The sequence below is a fragment of the Eleutherodactylus coqui genome, chromosome 2 (assembly GCF_035609145.1).
Source record: "Eleutherodactylus coqui strain aEleCoq1 chromosome 2, aEleCoq1.hap1, whole genome shotgun sequence".
NCBI lineage: Eukaryota > Metazoa > Chordata > Amphibia > Anura > Eleutherodactylidae > Eleutherodactylus > Eleutherodactylus coqui.
In genome coordinates, this window is record NC_089838.1 from 123492824 (window position 1) to 123511812 (window position 18989).

At 41.9% G+C, this 18989-nt stretch overlaps 1 protein-coding gene across 1 annotated transcript in view; it reads right to left on the reverse strand.

Annotated features, from left to right (window-relative positions):
- The window catches only part of PPFIA2 (PTPRF interacting protein alpha 2), a 344020-nt gene that overhangs the window by 309033 nt on the left and 15998 nt on the right, over window positions 1–18989 (reverse strand). Inside the window, exon 2 of the mRNA XM_066591485.1 lies at window positions 10256–10506. Within this exon, the coding sequence (XP_066447582.1) occupies window positions 10256–10504 (249 nt within the window). The 5' untranslated portion in view covers window positions 10505–10506. The remainder of the gene's footprint in view (window positions 1–10255; window positions 10507–18989) is intronic.

An 18989-nucleotide genomic window follows, 5' to 3' on the forward strand; every position in this document is an offset into this window, starting at 1 on the left:
GATAAACTATATAGTTGTGCAACACCAAGAATACAGATTTATCATGCACTCCTCTCTTTTGTCCTTCTTTCTGCGCTTTTAAGGGAAACGGTCAGCACGTTTATGCTGTCCTAACTACAGGCAGCATGATGTATCAGCAGGAGCCCCGACGGTACTAAGCGGTGTATTACTCGAGCCGTTGCAGCATTTTAGAGAAATCATGGTTTTAACAGTGGCATGTGCCCAGTGTTAAGCATCGGGCTTGGAAAGAAAGGTCTGCTGGGCAGCTCCCCCCCCCCCCCCCAGGCATGGCTCATCTTGATTGACAGGCCTCTTCGTATTTCTGCAAGAAGCCTAAAGAGAGCAGCCCAGCAGACACTTCTTTCCCAGCCCAACACTAAAATTAAAACTATGATTTCCCTATAATGCTGCAGCTCTGTAGCAGATATAGTTTAGTGTAATCGGGGCACCCATCTGTAAATCATGCAGCCCTGGGGTTATAGCAGCATGGATGCATTGATAGTGTGTATCAGAAGACAGGCAACCACAAAATGAAAAGTCATTAAAAAAAAAGAGAACTCAAGATAATTGTAGTTTTTGTATTGAAGTTGTGCATACTTTATTCTTTTTGTATTCAAGTATATTTTGTATTTAGACATTTTTTTCTATTTAGATGAATACTTGCCTCTTTCTCTATAGCAAGTCTTGATGACTTACCATTAAGACTTCTGAACCCAAGACTTCTCCTGGGATGGTAGCTGTTGAGGGTCAACATTGGAGTGAGGAATACAAGTATTACTTTTTTTTAATTAGATGTTTAAAAGTGGGTAAAGGTAGGGTCAAAAGAAGGAAGAGTATGTGCACATAGAAATGATGTGTGCACAACAATGTATAGAGGCACACGGAGTCTGTATAGGTCTATACTTTGGTCCTATAGCACTCAGTGTGTAGTGATATGGTGCCTTGTATGAGGATATTTTTAACAGTGAGGGTGATCAAAGAGTGGAACAGGTTGCCACGGGAGGTGGTGAGTTCTGCTTCGATGGAAGTCTTCAAACAGAAGCTGGATAGACATCTGTCTAGGATGATTTTGTGAATCCTGCACTGAGCAGGGGGGTTGGACCAAATGACTCTGGAGGTCCCTTCCAACTCTACCATTCTATGATTCTTAACCCTAGAAACATTGCACCTAAGCATAGGTCTAAAATGTGACATATTTTGGAGCATGCCACTATTCGTACAGCATTCATGAGAAAAAACAAAACTTCTGCATGCCTGCAGATAAGATCAGAGGCACACCCAAGTACAGTATAGGCCCAGAGCAAATCAAAGCACCCAACAAAGTAATATGCAAGTGTGCTCGATTCCAAAGTTTTGCTGACATTTATGTATTGTTCTTTTAATGGTGATTTCATGTTACCCTATGACTATGTCATCAGAACTAAATATCATGAGGTGACTTTCTATAAACTGCATTTCTTTGCCCATAGACTAGGAAATGTATTCTATTAGTTTGCTTCCTATCAAGAACATCTAGCTTTAAGCAACATTGTCAAGAATGATCATTTCAAGCCAAGAACATTGAGTAGAACCTGAAGCCAGGAAAAAAAGTGAAAGGCATTCTACTTGACTCCTTAAAAAAAAAAATCAATTTTTAGTGTACAGAATTTCAGCTGAAAAGAATTCAAGAGTCTGAAATTAAATTGTGCAGCCACAGTCATAAGGTTCAGGAGTACAAAACAGACTGAACAACAGAACAAGTTTATAATGAAGGCTCTAATGCACACATTTTTATCTAATGGAAATTTAATGAACATTTTAGTAAAAGTTTATTGCCAGTGGATGCTGGCAGCTCATTAATTTTAATCAAACATTAAGAAAACACTGAATATATCATACAGAGAAAAGGTTTGTTCGAACGCAAAGCAAATGTGATAAATAGATATGAGAAGAGAGAGATAGATACTAGATAGACAGATAGAAAGATAAATAGATAGGAGATAGACAGATATGAGATAGATAGATATTTGATAGATAGATAAATATGAGATAGATAGATATGAGATAGATATATGATAGACAGACAGTCAGACAGATGATCGATAGGCAGTACAATCATTTAAAAAAGAACCTATAAATAATAGATAGATATGAAATAGATATGAAATAGATAGGAGATAGATAGATAGGAGATAGATAGATAGATATGAGATAGATAGATATGAGATAGATAGATATGAGATAGATAGATATGAGATAGATAGATATGAGATAGATATGAGATAGATAGATATGAGATAGATATGAGAGATAGATAGATATGAGATAGATATGAGAGATAGATAGATATGAGATAGATAGATAGATATGAGATAGATAGATATGAGATAGATAGATATGAGATAGATAGATATGAGATAGATAGATATGAGATAGATAGATATGAGATAGATAGATATGAGATAGATATGAGATAGATATGAGATAGATATGAGATAGATAGATATGAGATAGATAGATATGAGATAGATAGACAGACAGATAGATGATAGATATAGATATAATTAACACAGTAGAGTGACAATTTGTTGGATGCTTAAAATGTTTATAGAGACAACACATTATCTGCCTCTACTGGGATATTAAGTGCACACTTTTACAACCATGTTTATAGCTTCAGTGCATCTAAAAAGAATACAAAATTAAGTAAAAAGCATTAAAATATTCTAACATTTTGTATTTCAAGCTCCTATGAAGAGTTTTTGTCTCCATGGACAGGCACTACAAACAAGCTTTGTAAAGTCTCATCCTGCAGTCAGACTCTCTTCCATCTGTCCCCTACTTTCTGCTAACGAGTCAGCAAGAGGTGGTTAACAGATGAAAGCCAATAACACAATTAGCAAAGACGATTGATTTTAGTTCAGTAAGGCTGCATGTCCATGGGCGTGATTCCACCGGCGAATCATGCTGTCTGAAGCCTTCCATTGTGTTGCCATGGAAAGCACAGCCGCGGTGTCCACGAGTGGAGAATAATAGCGATTCTCCGCTCACAGGGTTCAAATCGCAGCATGCTGCGATTTGCCACGATTCTACGCTGTGAGCCTATCTGTCAGATAGGCTTAGTGCGGAGAACCATCAGGCATCTCCTGCTCTCCAGTGGCGGAGATCCCCCGCCGGATATGGATACGTCCTTGTACAGGCAGCCTTATAAAAAGTTGGTTGCAAAGCTGCATCTACCCTTTAGGCCGGGTGCACACAACTGGGTCGGATTCCAGATGCGGGATCCCACAGTGGAATCCGACCCCGTGCCCGGACGGTGACCCCGTGTACCTGTCTTCTTCTCTTCTTATCTGTTCCGTGGATGGTCCAGCTGGCAAGCCGTCAGACATGCACAGTAAAGATTTTCCCACTCTGTCGCTAGGCGATAGCCATCCGACCCGCGGATTCTGCGTTTTCATTGAAGTCAATGGAAGCCGTCCATGCAGAAACCACACTAAAATAGAGCATGCTGCAATTTTTTCTCCGTGAGCAGAAAATTGCAATCGATTTCCACTCGTGTGCAGGAAAAAGCACTTTTCCATTGCATGCTATGGGTGATTCTGGTTGCGGAATAAGGAGGTAGAAATCCACTCCGGATTCCGCAATGCAAATGTGCCCGTGTTCAGCCGGCATAGTTAAAGATCGAGGGCTGTTCTTAATATGTCATATATCAAATTTCTTCTATATGTCTATACAAATTTCTGTTTCTTTAGCATAGCAACAAAACGTAGGCGGTCGCCAACCTGAACCTTTCATGATCCTGGACAATGTATCAAAAAATCACGGACAGCTAATATGGTCTACGGACACATTGGAAAACCACTATGAGTGATAAAGCTTATTAGCGCTACATGTCTATAGGTCAGAAACGAATATGAAGTCTTTACCAGCATTTACTTTGGAAGGTTATTACGACTGTCATTTTCATCATTTTACAGCTCAAAGTACCACAAGACAAAAAAAAAAAAAAGCACTGATGCATCTATTTTTTTCCAAGATGCTGTAAAATGTATCCTATTTTTGAGGACTTCCAGCAATTTTTGGACAGTTGCCAACCCTAAACATAGGCTTTTAATAGTTCTTAAAAATGACTGCAGTTGGATGGCAGTCTGTCTAGGGGTAGAAAAAAAAAAAGGTCTGCAGTTTTTCCTAGAAACAGCACCACATTTGTCCATAGGTGATGTCTTGTATTGCATCTCATGCCCACTGAAGTGAATGGAGCTGAACAGCCATACCAGACACAGCTCGTGACCAGGCGTGGCACTGTTACAGGAAAACTGCAGACATGTTTTTTCTAGTCCTAGATAAATCCTTAAAATGTCAACTAATGATCTGAAAGTTATTATTGCCCACATTAGAAAACCCCAAATTACTACCTGCTATACATAAGACCCCTATTTTTCCAAAGGGCAGCAAAAGGGATAACTGAAAGGATAGGCCAATCAGCACACTAAAAGGGGTTGCCTGAGAAAATATGTTTGGTTAAAACCAGATCTCCCCTGGCAAAAGATTATAAATCACCTCCCTGCTGCCAGCTCTGGGTCTCTGCTGTGATGTATTGTCTACAAGCTGCAGCAGCCTGTGTACAGGAGGTCACAGGTTTCTGCAGCAACTCATAGAGCGCAGTGCTTTTGGATAACCTCTTTGAGGACATTAAGGGGCTTATCCATGGATCTAAATTCTTTACCCATACTTGCTGAGTAGGACCAGCCACTTTCTTTTGACAAGGAGTCATGTGGTACTGCAGACCTCTGGCGTCAGTGATGCCATTGATAAAAGATGGGCTATTGGCTCATTAAAATAACTAGATTGACTCGAATTTCGTTACACAAACACAATATTTGGAAGAGTGGTTACCCATGTTTTAAGAATGGATTATTTTAATTGGCAAGGACTTTGGGATAAACTACACTTTCAGTGTACCAACTTCCATCTGAGAGCACCCCTTGAACTGCTTGCTGATGGCTTGGTCTTCCACATTTTGGGGACATGGCAACAGTTAACCCTTTCCAATCCACTGTCTGACGTCTGAAGACATTATGATTTAAGGCTGTACAGCTCCAATGTTGCAAGATGTTCGTCAGGGGTTTTCTCACTGTATATTGCCAGCCTCACTGCTGTTGGAGCCTATCCAACTTATCACCTCATGCAGTACTGGCTTTTGCCAGCAGATGGCGCCATTGTACAAAGGCAGAAAAAGAGTAAGCCCCCTAGGAAAAACAGGATACAAATTGGATTGGAAAGGGTTAAACTGGTAAGCACGTGATATGACCGTGGCTTGGCAACTCTTGACTCTACCTAGCGGTGCTGTTGACTAAAACACAACAGCGGCGCTAAACTTAATGACACCCAAATCATCCACCAAAGGGGTCAAAGTGTGGTGCAAGAAAAAGCATGTAGGCTTTTTTTATACTAGATTAGGTAAGCCCCTCTTTCCATCAGTGAAGCGATTTTAAATCCCTGAATAGTCCCTTTAAAATGATCTTTAAGTTACTCCATGGATACCTGATCAGTGGGGGTCCGACCTCCAGAACCCCCACCGATCAGCACAATACACACACACATCAGCGCATCCGCATGGACAACTGTGCCTGGTACTGTAGCTCGTCCCATGCACTTGAATTGGATGAACTGTTGCGCAGACAAGATGCTGTGCCCAGGTAAATAATGAAGAAGACTCGGTGCTTGCAGGACTCTCACCAATCAATCCCAGAGATCCCATTTATTATTGCGGGAGAAGCACTGTGCTCTGGCTGAAATCGCCCTTAGCTTTACTGCAAAAACATTATTTTTTGTAAAAGCAATTAACCAGATAACGAAAGCAATTTCCAGGATCTACAACTGTCACGCGCAAGGACTGCAAAAATGGAATTAATTTGTGGTTGTTTAATTGGATTCAAGTAATTTCATTATAATCTTCTGTTACACAACCATAAGCATTTGGTGAAATAACAGATGGAAGGCAAAATGTACAGATTCAGAGTAAGAAAAGTTTGTAAATGTGAAACTGTGCTTTTCAGTAGGTCAACACGCAATTAGCATTGCTCAAGCACATTACATAGTAACTGGTATCCCAGCTGGAAAAGACGTGTCTGTTAAAGAGGTTTTTCTTATATTCAGGGCCAAAAAATTAAAAATAGCCAATACTCATCCGATTCCATCCTGTACACCGCGGCTGTTTATAGGCTGCAGTCATCCTGCATACAGAACATAACGTGCTACTGCAACCAATAACAGGCATCAGCTGAGGTCTTTGATTGGCTCCATCAGTCTGTAATATCCCGTAAAGAGGCTGACTGCAGCCTGTCAAAATAGACGCAGCACAGAGGACGGCGTTGGGGCACAGAGGACGGCGTTGGGGCACAGAGGACGGCGTTGGGGCACAGAGGACGGCGTTGCGGCACAGAGGACGGCGTTGGGGCACAGAGGACGGCGTTGCGGCACAGAGGACGGCGTTGGGGCACAGAGGACGGCGTTGCGGCACAGAGGACGGCGTTGCGGCACAGAGGACGGCGTTGCGGCACAGAGGACGGCGTTGCGGCACAGAGGACGGCGTTGCGGCACAGAGGACGGCGTTGCGGCACAGGACATGCAAGGAGCCAGATAAGAGGAGTATAGGCTGTTTTATTTTTCACCCTTGGAAGCATGAATTGCAAAAAAAAAAAATAAATAACTCAAACGCTTTAAGCACGCTCCATCATAACCAACCACATGGTCAAGAGCAAAGCTTTCCATGGTACTTCTTTGTCACTAAAGTTTTGTAAAATTTTTTACTGTAACTTTACTTTTTACTTCATCAAAGAGGTCTTACATGAAAAAGCAGAAGTTAATCCCAGTACCAATCACCGAAGTACAACTCTGCCAATGACTAGACATGAGCGAGCACGCTCGGATAAGTCAGTTACTCGAGTGAGCCTCGCTCTTCTCAACTAACTGCATTCTTGTCTGAGCGTGCTCGGGGGGGCGGCGGGGAATAGCAGGGGAGAGAGTGAGAGAGATCTCTGCCCCCCCCCGCTACCCTCTCGAGCACGCTCGGACAAGAATGCAGTTAGTTGAGAAGAGCGAGGCTCGCTCGAGTACCTGACTTATCCGAGCGTGCTCGCTCATCTCTACCAATGACCTACAAGTATTCTTCAGTTCCTGAACTGTTCTTTGTTCATTTATACACATTCTCTCTGAAATAATGAACAGTTTAGCAAAATCCAAAAGGGGTCAAAGCAACAGTGACAATGTTCAGATTTGAAACTTCCACCTTAAAAAAAAAAAACCTCATTTTGTTAGAAGCATATCGTTTACCGATAACCCCTCAGTTTGCATCCAATACTTTACAAAACTGTAGATTTACTGGTCTATGAATTCTTTGTTCATTGTAGCAAAAATGACCTGATAACTTTATTCAGTGGGTCAGTACAATCACAACAATAACGCTTTTTTTTTTGCTGCACTAGTTTTAAAAAATAATTTTTTCTTGCCATCTTCTGACCGCCATAACTTTTTATCTTTCTGTCGATGGGGTTGTGTGAACACTCGTATTTTGTGGGACAACCTGTGATTTCCATTGGTACCATTTTGCAGTACATATGAATTTTTGATCATTTTTTTATTACATTTCTGCTTGTAGATAGGATTACTAAAACAATATCAATTCTGCTATTGTGTATTTTTGTTTCTGACGATATTCACCGTGTGGGATAAATAATGCGTTATTTTGATAGATTGGACTTTTATGGACCAAATATACTTTCAGGCTGGGTTCCCACACGGCGTATTTCCGGCGGAAATCTCGCGGTTTGGCTGCAGCGGAAAACCACGAGATTTTTGCCTGGAAAGCACTGCTTCAAAATGCCGCGGGGTTTGGAGCGGCTTGGCCACACACTTTTCTGTTGCAGCTGGTGCTCCCATAGAGGAGAGCACGGCTGCAACGGGGAAAAAAAAAAGAATGGACATGCTGTGGCCAGTGAATCTGCGCCGCAATGCTCGATCGCCGCGACGGATTTGCAATCCCATGTGGATGAGATTTCTAAGAAATATCATCCACATGGCTGGCTAATCCCGGGAATAGCGGCCGCAGGCAGATTTGCCACGGCAAAATTCTGGATGGCATTTCCGCGGCAAATCAGCCCTGTGTGAACTCAGCCTCAAGGTTTTTTTTAATTTTTTTTTTATTTTTATTATAAATATAGGTAAAAGTTTTGTTTTTAACTTTTGGTATCCTTTATTTATTTTTTATTTCCTTTTCTTTGTTTGTTTGTTTTAAGTCCCCATAGGGAACATGAACTTGCAATTGTTTAATAGCTTATACTTCAGTACTAGAGTATTTGGTATTTCCACAAGCATCCTATTAAGATAGGCCTTCAGAAGGTCCCTGACTGCCATGATGCCCAGCTGGTAACTCGTGATCTCATGGCAAGGGGGCCATTTGGGACCCCGGATGACGATCTGAGCATTTAAATACCATTGTCAGAATTTACCGCATTTACAGGGTTTACAGCAGCGATTGAGCTGTTGCAGGTGTCGGCTGTCAAAGACTGCTCCATTCAAGTACTCAGGATGCACATATACATTATGGAGTGCCAAGGGGTTAAAGAGGACAAGTCTGTTTTAGTAAATAATTGCACTCACCATGAAATCATAATTCTAGATCATCATTTCTTATAACTGACTGCGGTTCCTCTGTTATTCCTCCTAGAAATGTATGAACAGATTCACAACTGGGTGTTCCCATTTCTCTTGTCTAAGGGGTGTGGTTCTCAGCACAGCTCAGCACTGATTGGACAGTATGAATGTGCAGTGGCTCCTCCCCAACTGGTAACACCTAGATGACAATTTATTTATACATTTTTAATAACAGAGGAACTGCACAAGGCTGAGTTTACAGAAAAGATGTTCCAGAGTTGTCATCTCATAAAAAAACAAGGATTTACTAAGCAGATGTGTTGGGAGAGCCAATAGGGCCTTTTACATGGGGCAATTATCATGTAAAATATCTTAATATTGAGAAAAAATTGCGGTTACTGCCTAGTGAACACAAACTGATTTTTTTTTTCTTTTATATGAACAAAATAAAACTAAGAACAACCAGAACGCTAAGAGGGGGAGAGCCTGGACGGTGTAGGATTAGGAAGAGAAGTTCACAAATATGTGAAATGCTTCAAGAAGATGGAACCAGGTTGTATATAGAGTACCACAGAGGCAGACCATGCAACTGCAATGGGGGCCTTGAAGAAAAGGGTCCTGGTTGGCCCCATCATCTTTCCAACTGGGTAACGAGAACATGTGCAGGACTTTCCTCCATAGAGGAATTGTATTTTTAGCAAACAAGGGGATGGGGAAAGGGCATGGAAGGGAGAAAAACAAGAGACCACATTCTATTATCTTAGGGCCAATTTTGATTTGTAACCACTTCAAGGTATGCCACTTGGATTAGAAAGGCAAAATAGAAAGGCTGGGCTCACATGGCCATAAACGGGCCTCCTTGCAGTTTTACTTCCAACCACTGAGCCTTATAACAGGTTGACATTTCCTAATGTGCAGAGATCAACTTTCAGTAGTCATCTCATTTTCACCACCTACATATAGATAAAACAGATCAACCACTAACAATAGGCATACTATATTTTTTTGCCAGTGAACTGTTACACGTTGTATTATAATGCCCTGTTCTTATTTATAGAGATTGCAACTTTTAGTTTCCTAGCCCAGCAGCCATGTTTTAGGGCCCTTTTACATGCGGCATAAGCTTCCGACAGTCATCCCATCCACAATCACTCAGCAAACGGAGGTGGAACCCAGCTGCGTCCATTCCCAGTAAACAGGCAGCACTTGCACTGAATGATCTTGTTGATATTCTGCGGTCCAGCAAGAATGTGAACAATATCTTTCCATGTAACAGGGCCCTTACGTCTTGGCTTTCTCCAATAAGTTCTTTCTCCCACTGCTTACTTAGGGCTATGTGCTTAGTGAGTGACGGACCGCAGCACGACTCCCTATGCACAAAGTATTATTTGTCTTTAAACCATTTAGTAGAAGAAAAGGATGCACTGCTTCCATTAACAAGTCATCCATTAAAATTGCAGGTTACAGACATTGTAATTGCAAACATCTAGTTTAATCAGTTGGAGTTCAAATCTGCTTTCCATTCCAATAGAGAGATAATGCCCCACACAAAACAAACCTAACTGGAGAATCCCAAAAAAAAAAACTTAAATCCGGATAGCCATGAAAGAACACAACATACCTGTGGCAGTGCAGAATTCAACTGGCGTTGCAGCGCATCTCTATCGTAGATAACATCTTGAAGGCGTTGCTGAGCAAGTCCAAGACTCTCCTGGGTTTCACGCAATGTGTCTAGTAGCCGGTCGCGCTCATCAAGCATATTAACCATCAGTTGTTCAAAGTGCGAGTCCGAGTCTGAGCCACTGCTTTGAGACCCCCTTTGGCTCATAGGGGTGTCCTCATTTATCGTTGGCATTACTTCACACATCATGTCTAGAAGAATGAAGATTGAGGTCAGACAACAGAATTTTTGTTTAATAAGACAATGCAAAGTAACTCAACAAGTTTATGAAAGATAGAATATAAGAAGTTCTAAACGTTATAAGAGATTAACCCTTTCCCATCCACTGTCTGACGTCTGAAGACATTATGATTTAAAGCTATACCCCTCCGATGTTAGAAGACATCCATCTGGGTCCTACTACTGTATATTGCCAGCCTCTCTGCTGTCCGAGCCTATCCAATGTGTCACCTCATGCAGTACTGGCTTTAGCCAGCATATAGCGCTGTTGTATAATGGAAGAAAAAGAGTAAGCTCCCTAGGAAAACCAGGATACAGATTGGATTGGAAAGGGTTAACATTTACACAGGAAAAAGTAAACTACATTATTTCCACTAATATAAATAAACGATCGACGCACTCAGCACTGTTTAACACTGAACCCAAGTTAAAAGGATTGTACAGATATCATAAAATTAATATTTTTTTTCCTCAATGGCTTCCAATTAGGAGTAAAAATGTGCTCTGGTTTAATATGAAATTCATGAAACCAAATGAATATAAACCATACTGTTTTTGAAAAGCAATTAATGTGTGTATCTATATACAGTACAAACTAAGACAACAGCTGTTACTAGGTAATAAACCAATGGGTATGCATAATGCTCCTTTCAAACTCTTAAAAATATATTGCCATGGCTGACCGCAATCATATAGCACAGCAGGGGAAAAGAAAAGTCATCTTCCTTTTGATCCACTCATTCAACGTATCGATAGGATTCTCCTCTATGAGAAATTGACGGCCATACGTCTCGACAGGGTCATCCACTCTGAAGAAATCTGGGATTGATGGTTATCCTTTGCCAATGTATCAAATCTACATTACTATATCCAACTTTAAAACCCTATATATGTCCATAGCAAGAATAAACAAACTTCCACAGGGTTCCTCATCTGCCACAAAGACCTATCTTATTGATCCTGAGCTATACCTCAGCAACTAACCTCTTCGAAATCCCATAGATCCAATGATACATAAAGCAACCTCTAAACTAAGACAACAGAGCATAGCAACACTACTCAGGTGATGCAAATGTACATGTGGTCCAGCCAGACCCACAGTCAAGACCCAGGAATAGTCCAGAAAATGGGAAGTAGGATAGCACACACCTTATTTTGAAGTAATAATTGTGCTCCAGTGATATAGTACAGCACATTTGACAATTATATTGAGCCTGCAGTGATGTAATTCAGCAAATAGCCATTTTGAAGCCTATGAATAGAGGAAATGGGAACAATGGCCTCTGTGGGAGCAAACAAAGTCAACTGAATGACCCATGGTATATGCCTGAGGCTTTATATTTTGGCGGCATATTAAAATGATCATTCGAGCATGTTGAGTACTGTGGCTTACTCGGTGTACATGAAACTAAAAAGAACACGGATTAGGATTGCCACCTAGCAGGTAAATGACCAATCTGGCTGGTATTACTACCGGGAGGCCGGTGTCGGTATTTCATTTATGATAATTTTTTAACTTACGCTCAATGAACTCAGGACAAAAAAGAGCAATGCTTGGGAGCAGGGGGTGAACTCTCCTTCCTTCATAGCAGACACTGAATTTAGTGCCTCCCTAATCTACTGGAAAAAGAGTGGCCAAGCTGCCTGAGCGCTTACTCCTGTTAGGTAATCTGCCAATTTAACTAAGTACACCAAGCTGGGTACTTATTTTACCGACCTCAAAAGGATGAAAGGCTGAGTCAACCTTGAGCCAGCTACCTGAACCACGCGGGGATTGAACTCTCAACCTTCAGGTCATAAGCAAAAGCTTAGGAATGCATTTCTTAGCATTTTGGACCACACGGGGCACAAAGTGCTAATCTTCAAGCTTCTTATAATTGTGTATAAGTGAGGAACAGAAGCTCAAAATATGAAGGAAAATGAGTTATATGGGATATGAAGACAGTGGTGGGGGACACATCAGCATCTACCTAGAGGGGTATTCATCAGCCTTTAATTCTTAGTCTATGTGATGTATTCTATAGGTCTTTTTATATAGACCCAAGATCGTCCTGTACATAATATCAAGCACTGTTCATGAGGGATCAGTCAGAGACAGGTATGCAGCATGACAGCCCATGAAGAATTACTTCTGAGTACCCTCTGTGTGTCACATAATGGAAGAAACAGACATTATTTTCTGTGACATGTTTGTTGCATAGAGTGCTATTACCTTGGAGCAAGAAATCTGACTGGCAGGCCATTTTTAACAAGGTAGACTTGGATTTCTATACATCACATTGTGTTCTGCAGGAGAATAAATAAGTAGGTTTTCAAAATGCACTTACTTATATATTACTAATGTATAAACAAAGTAAACACACAGACATGCTCCTAGCTCATGGGCAAGCTTATCCCCTTAACGACGCAGCCCCCTTTTTTTTCCCATTTTTGTTTTTCCTCCCCCCTTTAAAAAAAAAAAATCGTAACTCCTTTATCTATCCATTGATGTCGCTGTATGAGGGCTTGTTTTTTGAGGTATGAGTTGTATTTTTCAATGGTGCTATTTAATGTACCATATAATGTACTGAAAAACTTTTAAAAAATTTTAAGTGGAGTAAAATGAAAAAAAAAAAACATTCCGCCATCTTTCAGTGCATCTTGTTTCAACAGCACACAAACTGCAATCAAACGACATGATAACTTTATTCTATACAACTTTCTGATCGCTTTTTATTGCGTTTTGTTCTGGGAGACAGGGTAACTGAAAAAGTGCATTTTTGGCGTTCTTTATTTTTTTTTCCGGACAACGTTCACCGGACGGGGTAAATAATGTGCTGCTTTGATAGATCAAACTTGTACGGACACGGCGATACCAAATATGTATTTTTCTTTTATGATTTAGATTTTTTATTATAGACATGGCAAAAGGGGGGCGATTTAAACTTTGTCCTTTTTTTCTTCTTTTTTTTTTTTTTGGCAATAAATAAAACTTTATTGATTTTTTTAAACTTTCCTTTAAAGTCCCCCTGGGGGACTACAACATGTGATGCTTTGATCGCTCCTGCAGTATGATGTAATGCTTTCAGAAGGCCCTCGGCAGCCATGACACCTGCACGGCTCCCCCAATCTCACCTCAGAATTGACAGTGGCCGTACGGCCGATTGCCGCTATTGCCCGCAGGTGTCAGCTGTAATAAACAGCTTATGCCCGCACTGCATGAAGAGAGGTCGCCCCGACGCTCAAGGACGTAAATGTACATACTGGAGTGGTAAGGGGTTAAGCACATGGCCAATTTGGCAGAAAGGACCCTGATTTTTTATGAATTTTCAACTCCACTTTTCAAAAGCCATAACTATTTTTATTTTTCCTGTTGACATGGCCGTATGAGGGCTTGCTTTTTGTGTGGCAAACTGTATGTTTTATAAGTAAAATTTTTGGATACAAATATTATATTGTAAAACTTAGTCTAATTTTTTTGGAGAGCAGGGAGAGAAAACATTGCCATTGTTTTCTACAGCGTTAGGCCGCCTGCACACGGCTGGGTCGGACCCCACATGCGGGATTCTCCCAGTGGAGTTCAACCTGGTGCCCAGCCGGTAACACCAGTTTACCGCTCTGCCAGTCTTCTGCTCTTCAGCAAATGTACAGGCCGGAGCGCCGGCGGCACATGCGCAGTACAGAGGACGCCGTGCCATCGCTATGGCGATAACGTGGCCTCCTCTGCTGCAAATGCAACGGCCGGAGAGTCGGCCAGCACATGCACAGTTGAGAGGACACAATGATGATTGCAGAATGGCCGCGGGACGGACAGCTTTCATTGACTTAAATGGAAGCCGGCCGTGCGTAGCCCGCACAAAATCGCAGCATGCCGCAGAATCCACCCCCGCAAGCAGGTAATAGCAGATCGATTTCTGCTCATGGGCAGGAAATCGCATTTTCTCATAGCATGCTAAGGGCTGGATTTGCTGCAGAATCTAGAGGTGGAATTCCGCTCCGGATTTCGCAATGCAAATCCGCCTGTGTGCCGGAGGCCTTAATCATGCTGCATTAATGTTATGATAAAAGTTTTCTGTGGGTTGGTACAATTATAATGATACCAAAATAAATATGTATGTTTTTAGGTTTTTCCACTTTTGCACAAAAAGAACCGTTTTAAAAAAAATATATTATTAGTTTTTAAATCATTACATTCAAAGTCTCATAAGTTTTTTATTTTTCCATGGACGCAGCTCTGTGAGGGCTTGTCTTTTGCATGACAAGCTGTAGTTGTTTTGGTACCTTTTTGGGATGAATACAGCTTTTTTTGATCACTGTTATTGCGTTATTTAAAAGGCAAAATGAATAAAATAAGTATTTTGCCTCCATGTTTTAGGAGGGTTGTTTTAAGTTTTTGGACGTGCAGTATAAATAGTATGTTCAATTTATTGTACCGGTCATTAAGGACTTGAGGATACCAAATATGTGAGATTTGGTCATTTTTATATTTTTTGTTTATACAAATAGGGGAAAGTGTACAAATTTTGAGTGATTTTCTCAGCCATGTGAAAGGGGCCTAAGGCAACCTACACACGTCCGAGGGCAATATTAGGCAGTGAAACACTTCCTGAAATCGTACTCATGAATGTACGATGTACCTGTTCCGAGGAACACGCAAAGATTGAATGGGGTTCATATTAGTGCGATATTTGTGCGTCTTGCAATGCACAAATCACGCACAAATTTGTCGGTCCTGTGAAAGCGGCGTTAAACAGTGTGATGCCTCAGCAAGAAAGGAAAACACAATTCTGGGATGTATTAAGAGAAGCATAGAGTCTAGATCAAGTGAGGTCATTATCCCCCTCTACACTTCCTTAGTCCGACCTCATCTGGAATACTGTGTCCAGTTCTGGGCACCCCACTTTAAAAAAGACATAGACAAACTGGAGCAAGTTCAGAGAAGAATTACCAGGATGGGGAGCGGTCTGCAAATCATGTCCTATGAGGAACCGATAAAGGATCTGGGAATGTTTAGCTTGCAATAAAAGAAGTCTGAGAGGAGACTTAATAGCAGTCTACAAATATCTGAAGGGCTGTCACAGTGCAGAGGGATCAGCCCTATTCTCATTTGTACAAGGAAAGACCAGAAGCAATAGGATGAAACTGAAAGGGAGGAGATGCAGATTAGATATTAGAAAAAAAATTTCTAACGACGAGAGTGATCAATGAGTGGAACAGGTTACCACGGGAGGTGGTGAGTTCTCCTTCAATAGAAGTGTTCAAACAAAGGCTGGACAAATATCTGTCTGGGATGATTTAGTGAATCCTGCACTGAGCAGGGGGTTGGACCCAATGACCCTACAGGTCCCCCTTCCAGCTCTACCAGACTGTCTATGATTCTATGTTCCAAAAATACTGAGCGGGGGGTGTGGGGGTGTGAGAGAGATCTCTCTCTCCCCATAGCTACCCCCCGCCGCTCACCCCCACAGCCCCCTCCCGAGAAAGCTCGGACCACTATGCAGTTACTCGAAAAGAGTGATGCTCGCTCGAGTAACTGCTGTATCCAAGTGTGCTCGCTCATCTGAACGAGAAGCCCGCGATCCAGCAGTGAAATTTTTCCTAAATCGCTACATTCAAAGTCCTGTAACTTTTTTATTTTTTGATGTACGGAGCTCTATGAGGGCTTATTTTTTGCGAGACGAGATGTAGTTTTTATTGGTACCATTTTGGGGTACATACGGCTTTTTGATCACTTTTATTGCGGTTTTTTTATGCATTTTTCCGTGCACAGTCAAAAGCATGTGCAGCTTATTGTACGCGTCGTTACGGATGCGACAATAGCAAATATGTGGGGGGGTTTTAATTTTTTTTAACCTTTTTTATGCTTATCTGAAAAAAAAAGCATAAAAAAGGTTTTTTTTTTACTTTTTTAAATCTTTTTTTTTTTTTTTTTTACAACATTTGTGTCCCTCTGGGTAACTTTGACCCCAGTACTGCCCATTGCTGTGATAAGGCATGGCAGGGCTACTGCCCTGCCATGTCTTATCACTTATACAGCGATAATAGGCATTGGCAATACAGGATGCCAGTGTCTGGCGTCCTGTTGCCATGGCGACAGGCCGGGCTCTCGCGATAACATCGCGAGAGCCGGCCGAAGACACAGAGGGAGCGCGCTCCCTCTGTGAACTCGTTCCCTGCCGCGATCTACTTAAACTTACGCCCTGGAGCAGGAAGGGGTTAAACCATCCTATGCATAATTCCATCCTTAGCACTGGTCCAGCTTCCTTCCCCTCCTTTTGCAATAACCTTGCCCATTGTTAGTTGGTTGCCATTTCCAGCTCAAGGGAACTGGAGATGCTGTGCGTTCATGACACCGAAAGGATTATGCACTTTCAGATAAAGCACGTGGGCAGTGACTTCAGCTATTTGCCCCTCCATGACAGCAGGTGAAATCACTTTCCCAGTAGTAAGGTACAAGAGCAGAGTCATGAATACACAATGTTGTGCTGGAGATGTCAATCAATTAAAAATAGGTGGGTTACTGCCAAAGGAGGAGCGGCATTCATGGACGGAGGGAAACATGGATTACAGACTTCCTTCAAAACAAATTGTACAGGATTAAAACCCTTTCCAATCCACTATCTGACGTCTTCCTACATTCTGATTGAAGCTTGTACAGCTCCACTGTCAGAAGACATACAACAGGGTATTCTTACCATCTATTGCCAGCCACTCCGCTGTCGGAGCGTCTCTGGCGCACACATACTGGCTTTAGCCAGCAGATGGCACTGTTGTATAACAGCAAAAAGAGAGGGCCTTTTAGGGAACCCTGAATCCAAAATTGTATTGGAAATGGTTAAAAAGCATGTCTGCTTTCTTTCAGACTGCCCAGGGCCCCTATATCCAAAAGGGGCTCCCAGGCTGAGGTTACAAATGACGCTTTCAAAGCAAGCCGCCAGGTCTATCTGCAGTACAGATTTTCCAGCGACAGTACAGGTATGCACGGATGCTGCTGCTGGCAGAGCCACATTCTGCATGCGGAATCCAGCTCTGCAGTGTGAAGGATGCCTTACGCTGCAGTTTTTGTCTGCAGTGTCTGCAGGGGATTTCTAAAATCCCATCCACAGTGCTTGCACCGTAAGTGCTGCACATTTTCCAAATGTAATTCCGCTGCAGAAAATCCAGAACATTTCTACCCTGTGTGAATATATCCTAAGTGGATGTAAGGGTGCGGAGAATTTTGCAATCTCTGTCTTGAGCACCTTGGAAGTCACTAAGTAGAACTTATGCAGTTGTGTCTTTAGCTTTAAGAAATATTTAAAGTCCTGTGTTTAAAAGTAATGGGTCATCAGAAAATGACCTATTGTATAAATCCAGTTTTTATGTTAATTTGGTTGTCTGAGTTAACCCCTGTCAACAGGTCCCCCATGTATTAAAATAACAAATCAGCAGTTACCTCTCTCCGCTCATCCTCCGGCTCCGGTCTCCATGTGATGTCACTTGGCAGGTGGAGCCCACATATAAACAAGCTGCAGCAGCCACTGACAGCCCTCAGCGATCATGGCTGAGTACTGTCATTGACTGCTACAGTATGTTTACGGGATGTCACAGCAGCCTGTCAACAGACACCTGGGACTGGAGCCAGAGGACTAATCAGGGAGTGGGGAGAGGTGAGTAACTGCTGATTTGTTATTTTAATGCATGGAGGCCCAATGACAGAGATTTTTCTTAACTACCTTAAAAACCCTCTCTAACACTTTTTTTAAAAAATTTTTATTGTCATGATCTAAATTTATAAAATCCTGAAATCCTGTATTTTACACACTGATCACTTAGGGTATTTTTTAAATGGGATGACTGTCGCTCCTGTGCTTTCATACAGGAGCAATAGTGCCTCACTGAATGGAGGTGAGGGGGTTCTCTTGCAGCTGCCCACCTCACTTACAGTAAACAGGCAGTCGCTTGGTTTTTAGGGGAGTGGAAAACCATGTGACACTGACAAGTAAGCAATTCTCATTTAGTAGCCCTGTGGAGTCCCTTGTTTACACAAGAGGACAGTCACCCATAATCACTCTTTTTAACAATTACTTAGGCGGCTGCTGGCCCTGTGTAAAAGTACATCAAACCTAGTCTTACACTTCCTGATCTGTAAAAAAAAAAACACGTTTCAGTAGTCATCTTAAGCAGGCTGTAACACCTCTATATACATAACACAGGATTGGATCCACCATTCACAATAGGTGATAATCACAGCACACCTCCTCCCTCTCCCTGCACAATGACATGTCACAGACCATATCTAGAATACTCTTTAATAAAAGTTACTGGGTCCCCTTCCATCCATTGTGTGAATGGCCCATGATTTTTGCTGTAATACACTTCTAAACCTAATCACTACAGTGCTCAATGAGCCAATCAGAGCTAGTGCTTCCTGGAGGCGGGATTTATGAACCCCCTGACCAGGAAGCGCTGGTTGAAGACTGTGTGTCGGAGATTC